The 15,135-nt window shown below is 47.4% G+C and overlaps 1 protein-coding gene across 1 annotated transcript in view; it reads left to right on the forward strand.

The window, feature by feature from the left end:
- LOC146009319 (uncharacterized) overlaps positions 1-15,135 on the forward strand; it is a 67,538-nt gene that overhangs the window by 35,759 nt on the left and 16,644 nt on the right. The window contains exons 12-13 of the mRNA XM_083149569.1: positions 1,459-1,536; positions 6,623-6,725. Of these exons, the coding sequence (XP_083005695.1) occupies positions 1,459-1,536; positions 6,623-6,725 (181 nt within the window). The remainder of the gene's footprint in view (positions 1-1,458; positions 1,537-6,622; positions 6,726-15,135) is intronic.

Genomic DNA, 15,135 nt, shown 5'->3' on the forward strand with positions numbered 1-15,135 from the left:
GATATCTACATGGCAGTGTAAAAATAAACCAGCCAGTATTCACTCTGCACAGAAACAAAGTAACTCACCCCAATCTAACTCTCTCTATACATGTTACATCTGCCCCACCTGCAGTGCACATGGTTTTGTCCATTAGAGAGATAATTTAATTTTGCGAGTGAACCAGAATATGGCCCAAAGTCATCCCCCCCCCCAAAAAAAACCCAATGAAAATAAAATAGAAATAAAACATTTATCCCCCCCCCCCCCCCCCCCCAAAAAAAATGTTGTGGGGTCGTCGTATCTTTTTATCTTTTTGTCGCACTAAAGTTTGTATCCAAAGTGTGTATGGGCTCCGCTAGTACATCCTGCTGCCTCACTATAGGCCAGATGTGTAGCAATCTTTATAAAGTGGAGAGCGATAAACAACCAGCCAATCACCTCCTACTGTACCTGTCATTTTGCAAACCCAGCCTGTACAATGACAGTTAGGAGCTGATTAGCTGGTTGTTTATCACTCTCCAATGTATCACTTGTTGAAGCTTGATACCTCTGGTCGTTAGTGAGCAGTTACAGTAGTTTGTTAGATTAACAATGGTGGTTTGTTGCTTAGGTATAAAATGTTATGGTGTCCTTTGGCAGTGTCTGTAATAATGCACCTTATGTATAGAGAGCGCCCAGTCCCCAGCGTCTGCAGTATTCCCAGTGATGTTCTGAATGTTCCTTTTAGGTAGCTACATTAGTTCTCCAAACCTATTGGTTAAAACATTTGCAGATGTATAAATCCTTCATCAGGAGTCAGTAACGGAACTCCCCACCAAATACACGCCCCATGTACAGTACACACTTCCTGCCACTGACACCAAGTATCTAAGCCACAAACCACCTGTGCTGTGTGTACTCCTCGCTTACTATGCAAGACAGCGGTATGCAGTTGCACAGTGGGCAGTAATGGCAGTATCCCTATTATAAGTGCGTTCATGCCAAGCCATTGTTGCGCATGTAGATGTACCCCTCTAATTTAGTTTTGTATGTTTTATACTAATAATTTTAGTGTTTTTTGTTATTATTATTTTATTTTGTATTTACACAAAATAAAATAACAATCAGACTCTAATGGACAAAACCATGTGCACTGCAGGTGGGGCTGATGTAACATGTGCAGACAGAGTTAGATTTGGGTGTTTTATTGTTTCTGTGCAGGGTAAATACTGACTGCTTTATTTTTACACTGCAATATAGATATCAGTTTGAAGTACAAACCCCACTCACATCTAACTCTCTCTGCACGTTACATCTGCCCCGCCTGCAGAGCACATGGTTTTGTCCATTAGAGAGTCATTGTGCCTTTCCGAGTGAACCAGAATAACCCCCATAGAGCTGTGTTATATAGAACTACTGTGTACTAGTGTGCCTTTAGTGTACAGCGACATACGGAGAAGTTCTGCTGACCTGTGACTGTTGTGTGCCCTTGTACAGAACGCAGAGTTGTTCCTTGTGGGTGGGAAACATCACGGATCAGATAACAGAGAAGCAGCTGAGGGACCTTTTTAAATTGTAAGTATTTGTTATTTCTCTAAAATGTATCAAGCCTTTTAAAGAGGGCCAGTGATGACATCAGACCAATCAGTTTCCAGATAGTATGTATCTAGTACATTATAGGCAGGTTCGGATTGGTTGGAGAAATCGTCATATTATAATACAATGTCTGCCTTTTGTCATTGTGCTTTTTGTGGCTGATGCACAGTTAACTCTCGGCCAGATTCTCTAAGCTTCAAAAGTGATAAAATGGAGAGTGATAAACAGCCAGCCAATCAGCTCCTGGCTGACATTTTTCAAACACAGTCTGTGGCATGGCAGGTTGGAGCTGATTGGCTGGCTGTTTATCACTCTCCATTTTATCACTTTTGAAGCTTAGAGAATCTGGCCCTCTGGGTGGTACTGGGGTGTTCCTATGTAGACTGGTTTAGCAAAGAAATGCCACCGGAGTTGCAGGCGATTGCCCTCCGTACGCACAGATACAGTGGGGCAAAAAAGTATTTGGACAGCCGCCGATTGACCCACTTAAAGCGATGAGAGAGGTCTGTAGTTTCCTTCATAGGTACACTTCAACTGTGAGATACAGAATGTATTTGTATCTTCTTGTGGAAAATAAATATTTGGACAGTCAAAAAGTTAAACTCAATACTTTACCTCAGGCATGTCCAAACTATGGCCCTCAGGCTGTTGTGAAACTACACATCCCAGCATGCCTTGCCATAGTTTTAGCTTTCTCTAATAGCAAAACTGTGGCAAGGCATGATGGGACTTTTAGTTTCACAACAGCTGGAGGGCCATAGTTTGGACATACCTGCTTTACCTTGATTGGCCATTACAGAGGTCAAACGTTTCCTGTAGTTCTTGACCAGGTTTGCACACACTGTAGCAGGTATTTTCGCCCACTCTTTCATGCAGATCTTCTCTAGATCTGTCATGTTTTGGGGCTGTCGCCCGGGCAACACGGACTTTCAACTCCCTCCACAGATTTTCGGTTGGGTTGAGGTCTGGAGACTGGCCAGGCCACCTCAGGACCTTGAAATGCTTCTCACAGAGCCACTCCTTAGTTGCCCGGGCGGTGTGTTTGAGGTCTATGGGGCAGATGTATTAAGCCTGGCGAAGAGATAAACTGGAGATAAAGTGGAGAAAAAGTGGAAGGAGATAACGCACCAGCCAATCAGCTTCCAACTGTCATATTTCAAACACTGCTGATTGGCTGGTGCATTATCTCCTTCCACTTTATCTCCAGTTTATCTCTTCGCCAGGCTTAATACATCTGCCCCATTGTCATGCTGGGAGACCCAGCCACGTCCCATCTTCAATGCTCTTACTGAGCTAAGGAGGTTTTTGGACAAAATCTCACCATACATGGCCCCATTCATCCTCTCCTTAATACGGATCAGTTGTCCTGTCCCCTTTGCAGAAAAGCAGCCTCAAAGCATGATGTTTCCACCCCCATGCTTCACAGTGGGTATGGTGTTTTTGGGATGCCACTTACCGTTCTTCTCCCTCCAAACACGGCGAGTGGAGTTTATGCCAAAAAGTTCTATTTTGCTCTCATCTGACCACATGACATTCTCCCAATCCTTCTCTGGGTCATCCAGATGGTCACTGGCAAACTTGAGATGGGCCGGGGCATGTGCTGGCTTAAGCAGGGGGACCTTTCGGGCGTTGCAGGGTGTGAATCCATGACGACGTAGTGTGTTACTAATGGTAACCTTTGTGACTGTGGTCCTAGCTCTCTTGTGGTCATTGACCAGGTCCACTCGTGTAGTTCTGGGCTGATTCCTCACCGTTCTCAAGATCATTGATACCCCACAAGGTGAAATCTTGCATGGAGCCCCAGGCCGACGGAGATTGTCAGTGATCTTGTATTTCTTCCACTTAGTAGTAATTGTGCCAACAGTTGATCTCTTCTCACCAAGCTGCTTGTGTATTGTCGAGTAGCTGATCCCAGCCTCGTGCATATCTACAATTTGGCCCTGGTGTCCTTAGACTGCTCTCTGGTCTTGGCCATGGTGGAGAGGTTGCCTTCTGACTGTTTGAGGGTGTGGACAGGTGACTTTTATACAGATAACCAGTTTAAACAGGTGCCATTAATACAGGTAACGAGTGGAGGATAGAAGAGCTTCTTAAAGAAGAAGTAACAGGTCTGTGAGAGCCAGAAATCTCGCTGTTTTGTAGGTGTCCAAATATTTATTTTCCACAAGAAGATAAAAATAAATTGTTTAAAAATCATAAAATGTGATTTCCTGTTTTTTTCCACATTCTGTCTCTCACAGTTGAAGTGTACCTATGATGGAAATTACAGACTTCTCTCATCTTTTTAAGTGGGTCAACTTGCACAATCGGTGGCTGTCCAAATACTTTTTTGCACCACTGTAGATATGCCTGTTTTCATATGGATCATGAGGCTACTGCATGTGTGTGAACTGATTATGATGACGCTTAAGAAACTATGGGTAAAATTTAATAGGATGAGAGATTCAGAAAGTGAGAGATTTGGTAAGAAATCTCCAGTTTTTTAAAGCGGCAATTATTTACACTGCAAAATCAAGCTGGTTTTGCAGTGTAAATGATTGCCGCTTTCAAAATACTTTAGATTCCTTACCAAATCTCTCACTTTCTGAATCTCTCATCCTATTAAATTTCCCCCAAGTGTGTGCCTATAGGAGTACTGCTTCCGCGTAGCTACATACCACTGCGCGTATAGGGAACTACCCAGGATCCTTTGCTGCACATGCAGTGCGGGCGTGATTACAGCTGCCTTGTGTCCAACACCGATTCAGCCCAGTAGTCTTTAATGCGTGCACCTGCATTGCATCGGTATCCGGTTGAAAGGTTGAAAAGTCAGTTAGTCGACACCTAAAGGTCAACATGCTAAAGGTGGACAGACTAAAATCAACATGGCAATGATCAACACATGACAGGGTCAACATAAGTTTTTTGTACTTTTTCATACTCTACCATTTTTTGTCCATGTCGAACTATTGATTGTCTACTTAATACCATAACCATTGCATTAAACATAGACATTTGGCCAAGTAGAGTGTGAGAACTGCACTGCTGTCAGTGTAATGCTACATATACATCTTTTGTGTTCTTTTTATGCAGTATCAGCAATGCCCATTGATTAGCCCTGTGTCACTTGCTGTCTCTAGTGTTACAGGTATAGAATCTCTTCCCGGAGGCTGGAGGGAGGAATAGTTCTGTGGACTCTGAGTTTTCGCTTCATTTCATTAACTCCGTTTTCCTCAGATAATTAGCCTTGAAATTAGCACTGCTGCTATCTCTTACTCTGAGGCCTCTCCACAACAGTGGTCAGCACAGCGCTAATGGATGGCTTCAAATTAAATTAAAGGGACACTGCCACCTTTAATTAAACCCTGCTTCCATAGCCAGCACTTAGGTGCAAGAGATTGTTAGCAGTTTTTATTCATTCTGTAAATATACGGAAACCCCGGCTTTGAAAGGAGAGTTGTCCTCCATCACACTCATTGGCTATGCAGGCCCATAGGCAGTACATTCTCCAATGTGTTTCCCTCCTGTCCCATTAATGTGCCTTGTGCCTAATGCTACCGTGCGGATGCAGGTGGAGATGGCTGGGTACACTGGGAACCTTCATGTGCTCCTCTGTACCATCTACATGCATGGACAATTCACCAAACCACGCATAGAGGGGACAGGTAAAACATACACTGTTGTCTGGCCTAACGGGACTAGGACTATTTCTCTATGTGATATCCATGGAGAGCAAATACAGTAAAGGCCCCCATACACTGTGCGATTTGGGCCTGATTTCACCCGATTCGGATGGATCGGGCAGTGAAATCGGCCCAAATCGTATGTGCAGACATCCCATCCGACCCAATGTGCGTATCGGGTCGGGGTCGGGAGGTCGGACGGATGCACATAAGATTTGGTAAATCTTATGTGCAGCCTGGAGACAGGCAGGGGACGCAGCGTATGGGAGGCAGGGAGCTGAGCGGGGCGGGCTGATGCAAGGAGCAGGGCAGGAGAGGCCGTGGACGCACTGACCTGGGCGGTGATCGCTGCAAGCAGGGAGCCGGGCAGGGGAGGCAGTGGTCCGGGGCGGTGAACGCCGCAATGGGTACCAGAGAGACCCTGTAGCATGGGGGAAGCCGGACAGCAGCGGGCGCACATAGAAATGAATGGACAGTTAGTGATTGGCTGAGAGCTCTCTCAGTCAGAGAGCTCTCAGCCAATCACTGGCTGTCCATTCATTTCTGTGTGTTTATTTTACTATGTGTGCCCGCTGCTGCCCGGCTTCCCCTACTCTACCCGGCAATCTGGTCCCCTCGCCGCCCAGTGAGTAAACTCACTGCCTCTTTGTGTCCCATGCCTGGCTCTGTGCTTGCAGTGTAAAAATCAAGCAGCCAGTATTTACCCTGCACAGAAACAAAATAACTCACCTAAATGTAATTCTATCTGCACATTTTAAATCTGTCCCCCTGCAGTGCACATGGTTTAGTCCATCTAAAAAGGATTTTGTCAGAAAGAGTGAACTAGAATAAGGTCCAAGGTGGCGTTGATGAATGTTATGATGACGCTTGCCCAGCAGTCCTGTAGCCTCCTGCTAGCTAGAGCTTCACCTTTAAAATACACTTTTCCCCGGCAGATTAGGTCCACCAGGACTTCCTAGGGGACAGGTGGCTACTGGAGACTGGGCAAGGTAATAAGGAACACCAGGGAAGGGTACCCTCAAACAGGAGAACCCCAATATAACACCGACAAAACAAACACAGGTAAAATCTGAGAATCAGCGATGTTACCGATCAGTGCTAGCACTAAGGTGCCGTATGAGCTGGGAAGGACACGATAGATGAACTAGTTAGTGAGCGGTCTTTCAACACCATTGTCGGCAATCCTACATTAAGAGAAAACATTCAGGAGAAGGGTATTTTGTACCTGCTGGAAGGGGCCCTGTGTTTTGGCAGGTCATAGGTTATCCCAACAGTGAACAGCTCCTCTAAATTTCCAGCGTCCCTTTAAACAGGCTCAATATGATTGTTTTCAGAAATGTTTTTCTTTCTCACTTGGAAAATGTTTTTCTGCCTTTTAATTTTTATATATGATTTCTGTTTAGTTATGGCGAAATTCATAGCATTCGGCTCCTCGGGGAACGGTTTTGCGCATTTGTTAACTTTAAGTGCCCTATTGCTACATCCAAAGCACTGGAGGCGCTGCAGGTGAGTGTCCACTTAGATTGTACGCAGGGTCCGGGTGACTTGTTATAGATGTCAGATTTTATATAATGTGTGACCATTCTATCTGGGTACTGCCTAGAAGCAATATTTTTTCATTTTATTTTGGCTTATTTAAAAAAAAAACAAAAAAAAACATTTTTTATAAATACGAAATAAGGAATTTGGTACTTACCGGTAATTCCCTTTCTCCGAAGCAGCAGGGGACACTGCAGTATTCACGTGTGGGATAGAGTGGGTGCATTGGTGGAGTCGGCACTTTAAGTGAAAATTTGAATGTGGCTGGCTCCTCCCCCCTCTATTCCCACCCGGACCCCAGTCTTAGAAAAACCGTGTCCGAGAGAGTTAGAGGTAGACCACCGAAGGAACCTACTTACAACAAAACCAACATTAATGACAACAATCATTCAATTCACAACACATAAATCTGTCAAAAGACTTAAATTTAGCAAGACCGCTAAAAACTGAAATTAAACAGGACTGCTGAACAGCTACGGCAGGAAAAAAACAAAACCCAAAACTCAGCGCTGGGAGGGCGTGCAGTGTCCCCTGCTGCTTCGGAGAAAGGGAATTACCGGTAAGTACCAAATTCCTTATTTCTCCTACCAGCAGCAGGGGACACTGCAGTATTCACGTGTGGGATAATACCAAAGCACTACACCCGGGAGGGCGAGCGCTGAGGATCCTGCAAAACAGCTCTGCCAAAAGATGACTCCTCTCTGGCAAACCTGTCAAATCTGTAAAACTTCGCAAAGGTGTTGGAGCCCACCCAGGTGGCAGCTCTGCAAACCTGCGAAATAGATACCCCTCGGGCTGCCGCCCACGAGGTGCTGACCGATCTAGTAGAGTGTGCAGAAATGCGTGACGGAACCTGCATACGAGCCCTTGCGTACGCCTCCTTAATAGTCAAGCACAACCACCTGGCCAAAGATTGTTTAGATGCCGGCCATCCCTTCCTTTCTGCACCGTAGAGAACAAACAAACTCTCAGTCTTCCTGAAAGACGCCGTTCTGTCCACATAGACACGTAACGCCCTTACCACGTCCAATGACTCCGTGGAGCCTGACAGAACCGGGACCACAATCGGCTGATTCACATGGAACCCTGAGACCACCTTCGGAAGGAAATTAGGTTTAGTCCTAAGTTCTGCTCGGTCTCTATGAAAAACCAGAAACGGAGGGTGACAAAGCAACGCCCCCAGTTCTGAAACCCTCCTGGCCGAAGCAAGGGCCAGAAGCATAACCGTCTTCCAAGATAAATACTTGAGATCCGCTCCCTCGAGAGGCTCAAATAAGTCAGACTTCAGGAACTTCAAGATCAAATTCAGGTCCCAAGGCTCAAACGGTGGAATGAAAGGGGACTGCAGCCGCAGGACCCCCTTCAAAAAGGTCTGCACTTCTGGAATAAGTGCCAATTTACGGTTAAAGAAGATCGATAATGCCGAAATCTGGACCTTAAGAGAGCTCCAACGCAGCCCCCTGTCCAAACCCGACTGGAGGAACTCCAAAAACCGAGAAAGTCGAAAGACCGCTCTTTCCACCTTCTTCTGTTGGCACCATGCCACATAAGCCCTCCAGATCCTGTGATAATGCGCAGAGGTGACCTCCTTCCTAGCCTTTAGCATGGTGGGAACCACCGACGACGGGATTCCCCTCCTTTTTAACAGGTCGGCCTCAATAGCCACGCCGTCAAACGCAGCTGCATCAAGCCTGGGTAGGCGAATGGTCCTTGCTGCAACAGATCTTCCCTGAGAGGTAGACGCCACGGAACGTCTGCCTGTAGACCCTTCAGATCCGAGTACCAGGCCCGTCTCGGCCAATCTGGAGCTATCATTATTACAGACGCTGATCCCTTTTTTATCTGCTTGAGAACCCTCGGTATCAAAGGAAACGGGGGAAATACATAGATCAGCTCGAAATCCCAAGGGATTGATAAGGCGTCCACCGCCACCGCTGCTGGATCCCTCGACCTGGCACAGTAGAGGGGAAGTCTGTGATTCAGCCTGGACGCCATCATGTCCATCTGGGGAGTGCCCCATCTCCGAGTTATCATATCGAAAACCTCCGGATTCAAGGCCCATTCTCCTGGATGAAAATCCTGGCGACTGAGATAGTCCGCCTGCCAGTTCTCCACCCCCGGAATGAACACTGCCGAGAAATTGAGGGCAAAGGCCTCCGCCCATTCTAGAATTGGCCGAACCTCCTTCATTGCTGCCCTGCTCTTGGTTCCCCCCTGGCGGTTTATATATGCAACAGCCGTCGCATTGTCCGATTGTACCATAATCGAACGGCCCCTGATCAAGTCGTGGGCCTGGAACAACGCCAGTCTGATGGCCCTGAGCTCCAACACATTTATGGACAACTTCGCCTCTTGCATGGACCACCTTCCTTAAAAGGTATGGTTTAGGGTCACCGCCCCCCAACCTGTCAGGCTGGCATCCGTCGATAGAATGGTCCAGTCGCAGGGCTTGAAACTGCGGCCCCTCAACAGATGTTGAGTGGACAGCCACCAATTTAGAGACAGCCGAGCCTCCCTGGACAAAAGAATCTTCTTGTGGATCTGCAAATGGGACCCTGACCACTGGGACAGAAGGTTTCCTTGGAAAGTTCTGGTATGAAACCGACCATAGGGTAGAGCCTCGAACGCGGCCACCATCATGCCCAGTAAACGAGTGCAAACGTGAGCCGACACTCTGCGAGTAGCGAGGATCTGACGAACCATCCTTTGTATGGCTGTGATCTTCTCCATGGGAAGCGAAACAGTCTCGTTCTCTGTATCCAAGATGAGTCCCAGGAACTTTAATCTTTTTGACGGAGTTAGATGTGATTTCCTGAAATTTAGGACCCAACCAAGATCTGTCAAGAATCTGCATGTGACCAAAGCATCCTCGACCAACTTTTCCCGGCTTGTAGCCTTGATCAACAAGTCGTCTAAGTACGGGATAATCGTAATACCCCTGAGCCTGAGAGCTGCAACCATGCACGCCATAATCTTGGTAAACACTCTGGGCGCCGATGACAGGCCAAACGGCAGAGCCCTGAATTGGTAATGGCAATCGTTTATTGCGAACCTCAAAAACCTCTGGTGCGGGACCCATATGGGAACGTGCAGATATGCGTCCTTTATATCTAGCGACATCAAAAATTCTCCGCCCTCCAGGGACGCCACTACTGACCGAATGGACTCCATCTTGAATCTCTGATAGCAAATGTACAGATTTAGATCTTTTAAATTCAAAATTGGTCGCACCGAGCCGTCCGGCTTGGGCACCACAAATACGCTTGAGTAGAATCCCCTTCCCTGCTCGTGAGCCGGAACTGGAATAACTACTCCTGAATCCAGAAGACCTTGAACTGCTCCAAAAAGAGCCTGTTTTGTTTCCTCGAGTTTGGGAAGGCCAATTGGAAAGAATCTTGACGGGGGGAGAGAAGCGAACTGCAGCTTGTATCCTTGCGATATTATGTCCAATACCCACGCATCTCTGCAATGGGTTTTCCACATTTCGACAAACAGCAGCAGACGCGCACCCACAGTGGGACTCCCCACGTGAGCTGCGAGCCCGTCATGCCACTGGCTTGTCCGTGGGCTTGGGATCCTGTCTTCTAACAGCGGCAGAGGCGGCTGGAGCAACTCTTGCCCCTCTACCCCTGCGCCCTCTGAAAGAGGAAAAACCTCCTCTGGATCTACCTCGACCACTGGAGGAACCACGAAAGGCCCGAAAGGAAGGCCCCATGAACTGCCTCTTTGGTGCCGGAGCAGAGGATGGTAAAAAAGCTGATTTACCCCCTGTGGCCTGAGATATGAGCTTATCCAGCTCAGACCCGAACAACGTCTCCCCTGCAAATGGCAACGCTTCCACCGCTTTCTTGGTCTCCGCTTCTGCTTGCCAAGACCTCAACCAAACTGTACGCCTGGCCACCACAGCTGAGGCAGAAACTCTAGCACCTAGAGACGCAACATCCGAAGATGCCTCTCCGATATACGTCGATGCATCCTTGATGCACTCCGCCAAGGATAACAAATCCTCCCTAGGAGAGTCCTGCTCCAGGCCTGAGATAAGCTGAGTAGCCCACACCTCCATGGCCCTAGCCACCCAGGCGGAGGCCATCGCCGGTCTCAGTAACACCCCAGCAGTAGTGAAAATAGCTTTTAAAGTAGTGTCCAACCTGCGATCCGGAGCCTCCTTAAGGGAAACCGCCCCTGGAACCGGAAGCGTGGACTTCTTAGAGAGCCTAGACAGAGAAACATCAGGAGACGGGGGAATCTCCCACCTTCCCCTGGACTCTGGATCAAACGGATACAACGACTTAATCCGTGAAGAAATCTGAAATTTCTTGTCTGGAACTTTCCAAATATCAAGCAACGGGTTGTCCAGCTCCGCAGAATCTGGAAAATACAGAGGCTTCTTTTGGGTCCGTCCAAAGATAGACACCTGGGGAGGGACTTGTGTCTCTTCTAAATTAAGGGTAGTTCTAACAGCCCTAATGAGACCATCCACTCCCTGAGCCTCCTCTTCATCAAGATCAGTCTCTGGAGGGTCCTGAGTTGCAAGCACCTCTCCCTCCTCAAGAAATTCAAACCCTTCATCCTCATCCTCATGCTGAGGCAAATATAAAGCAGCCGGTGCCTTTCTTTTAACCACGGCTGGCGAAGGAATCTTTTTCTGTACAGAGTCCGCTAAGGACTGTGACAGAGAATCTACCGAATTGATAAGCGTCTTTGCCCAACTTGGTTCAGACGAAGCAAGCTTAGTGAGCTGAGTTTGTAACAACTCCCTATCCTTTCTAGACGCCATCAATTCAGCAGTCAAACCTGCTAATACATTTTGAAAAGGATCCACAGCAATCTGCGGAGGCTGAGGGGACAAAACAGGAGCAGAAGATTTTGCCACAGCATAACACTGCTCACAGAGAGAGACACCCTTCACATGCTGGGTGTATTGCCCCTTGCAGGTTTTACAAGAATACAATTTAACTGCAGCCTTGGAAGAAGTTTTTCCAGCCATAACTGCCCACAGTCCTATAATGTGTACCAAATAGCAACAAATTAGGACACTCAAACACACCCACACACCAGTTCAAATCAGACACAAGATAGCCCTGAATATACCAATTTGCAGCCCAGGGCCCGGGTGTCCACAGGGAGGGAGCAGCCACAACCCTCCCGATATGTGTGTGTGTGTGTGTTAAGCAACCCTTCCACAACTTACAGTACCCCTGTAGCGTAGGAAGGTAGCGCTCAGTAGCCTCGCAGGAACCAGAGAACCGGGTCTGCAGACTCTCCTCCTTGCAGCAGCACCGCTCACCCGCACGCCGACAGCAATGGCGACTGTGCAGAGAAGTTCCTCCCACAAGCCACTCGCGTCTTCAGCGCGCTGCCGGCGGGGAGCGGTGACGTCATCGCACACAAAAATCCGGCGCGAGCTGCTCAGCCAGCGCGCCAACCTGGCCGCCCCCTCTCCCGGCGCCTAGCGCCTCCAACACCGCTCTGGAACGGGGGGAACTGCCGTGGACCCGTAACGCAAGCCGCAAGCAGCTGCGGCGGGTCCCCGGAGCCGACGCTCCGGTGGCTGAGAACTGGAGGAACACTGCAAGCAGTGTCGACCAGCCTCTCCAGAGCTCCTACTCGACACAGGCAGACCCTATCCGCGGTGCTGCCTGTGCTACTACACAAACTTTGTAGAAAACAAAATAAAATAAACAAAAACCTAGTCTCCTCAGGAGACAGTGCCTGGAGTACCGACTCCTCCGGCACTTTTTCTAAGACTGGGGTCCGGGTGGGAATAGAGGGGGGAGGAGCCAGCCACATTCAAATTTTCACTTAAAGTGCCGACTCCACCAATGCACCCACTCTATCCCACACGTGAATACTGCAGTGTCCCCTGCTGCTGGTAGGAGAAATCTAAAAATATATATGGGCAATGATCGAACACAAAGTTGTGACCGTCACTGATTAGTTTTGTGTGAATCATTAGATCGAGAATATTATTACACTTATTTGTGACAATGGCATCGGATACACAGTAGATGTACAGAATTCTGCTGTAGCTTTTACTTGATTTTTAGCGCAATACAGGTGCCCAATGGATTGTATTTAAATGGCACAAGGTAACACCTTTCAAATGATGCCCCTTAAGGAAGCCAGCTGTGTTTGATAGAGACTTGTTACCTGCAGACTGTTCTACCTAGCTGGTGGGCTCACACTGGTCTAGATTCTCTAAGCTTCAAAAGTGATAAAATGGAGAGTGATAAACAGCCATCCAATCAGCTCCTACCTGCCATGTCACAGACTGTGTTTGAAAAATGACAGGCAGGAGCTGATTGGCTGGCTGTTTATCACTCTCCATTTTATCACTTTTGAAGCTTAGAGAATCTGGCCCATTGTCTGTCTGTATAGTGAGATCTATTCCTATGGGCAACCCCCAGTGCTAACACTGATTATTTTATTTTATTCAATCATCCATATGGTGGATGATTTTTACATATATACAGATGGAGCGTCCCTCTTCCTTGCAGGGGCTGGCGGTAGATTCGCCAGCCGCCAGAAGGGGACGCGTGCGCAGTGGTACATATGTGAGGGAAATGATAGATGCACATGGAAGGTAGGATGGGAGTCATGGGGACGGAGGTCAGAGCATACATGCATGCAGTGCCTGCCGATCCATTGCACAGCTGACATATATATAATATTGTACTGTGTGTGGTATACTATGTATGTGTGCATGTAGTGTGCTATGTATGTGTGGTTTGTAGGGTGACCAACTCATCCCTTTAATCCGGGACACATACTAATTACACAGGTTCTGTGGCAGTTTAAAACCAGGTGAATTGGAGTCTTGAGGTGTGGCAGTTTAAAACCAGGTGAAAGCCATTCACAGAACCTGTGTAATTAATATGTGTCCCGGATTAAAGGGATAAGTTGGTCACCCTAGTGGTTTGGCATGTGTATGTGTGTGGTGTGTAATATGCTGTGTGAGAAATGTGTGGTGTATTATACGTGTGTGTGCAATTCCTATGTGATGTGGTGTGCTGTGTGTGTAATATACTCTGTATGTCAGGGTTGCCTACCTGACCCTCTCCTTCAGGGAGAAAATGCTCTGTTCCTGGACTTCCCTGGTAATGTACGATTGCTATCACCTGTGGGGAGCTAGGTAATTGATAAGAAAGGTGTTTCACCACAGGTGATGGCAATCATACATTACCAGGGAAGTGCAGGAGCAGAGCATTTTCTCCCTCATGGAGAGGGTCAGGTAGGCAACCCTGCTGTATGTGTGTGCAATGTGCATTGTGAACTATGTATGCATATGGTGTGTTGTGTGTGCAATGTCTGTGTGTCCAGTGTTGTATGTATGTATGTATGTATGTATGCTTGTGTGTGCAGTTTGTATATGTATCTATATATACGCCCCCACCATAAATCCTGCATTTTCCCATTAGAGCAGGGCTGAGCAACACTGGCCCTGCAGATGTTAATGAACTACACATCCCAGGATGCTTTGCGTTAGTTTTGCTATGTGGCCATGCTGAAACTGATGCAAGGCATGCTGGGATGTGTAGTTCATCAACATCTGGAGGGCCGGTGTTGCCCAGCCCTGCGTTAGAGGCACATTAGGGGAGGCAGGTATGCGGCTGCAGAGGCGGAGGCACTTGTGGGAAAGACTTTCCTATATTACTGATGATGACTCAGGGAAGCAGGTGAAGGAGGAGAAGTAAGGACAGATGGGGTGGGGATACATGTGAAAGATGAGCTGCAATATTGGGTACTTGTGTATTTTCACGGCGCCCAATATATCGGATGCGATATCGGTCGATATACCGAATGCGACATCGGCCGATATATCAATGCGATCCGAACCGATTTTTGACCTGTTCATAACCCCATTACGCATGGAGCTGATTTTATATAGTGTGACGAGCCACCGAGCCTGAAGCGTGGCGAGCGGACGCGGATTACTGCGCTCGCCACACTATATAAAATCATTCTGAACAGGTCAAAAATCGGTTCTGATCGCATCCGATATATCGGTCGATATCGCAACCGATATATATATACCCAATATTGTCTGAAACCTATGAGAGCAGAGCTACTGCAGTACCACTTTTGTCCATTGTGTGCAGTGTAGAGCAGAGCACTACCGTTCTACTGTTACTAAAATTGTCACTGCACATCTCCCTTATTATCATAGATTATTCCGTCCAACGGTTCACGAGATTAGCCCAAACAAACAGACAAATGCAGGGGTTCTCCAGTAGAAATACAGTGGGGCAAAGTCCATGCAAACTCAAACAGAGTGCAAAAAAACAGCGTACTTGCCAGGATTGTAGATAAACAGCCAATTATTTATCTAGTGCACAGTTATAGTCAAAGTTTTGAACTCTCCAGGGGTTTTAATAAT

Source organism: Crinia signifera, chromosome 6 (genome assembly GCF_055691185.1).
Source record: "Crinia signifera chromosome 6, ASM5569118v1, whole genome shotgun sequence".
NCBI lineage: Eukaryota > Metazoa > Chordata > Amphibia > Anura > Myobatrachidae > Crinia > Crinia signifera.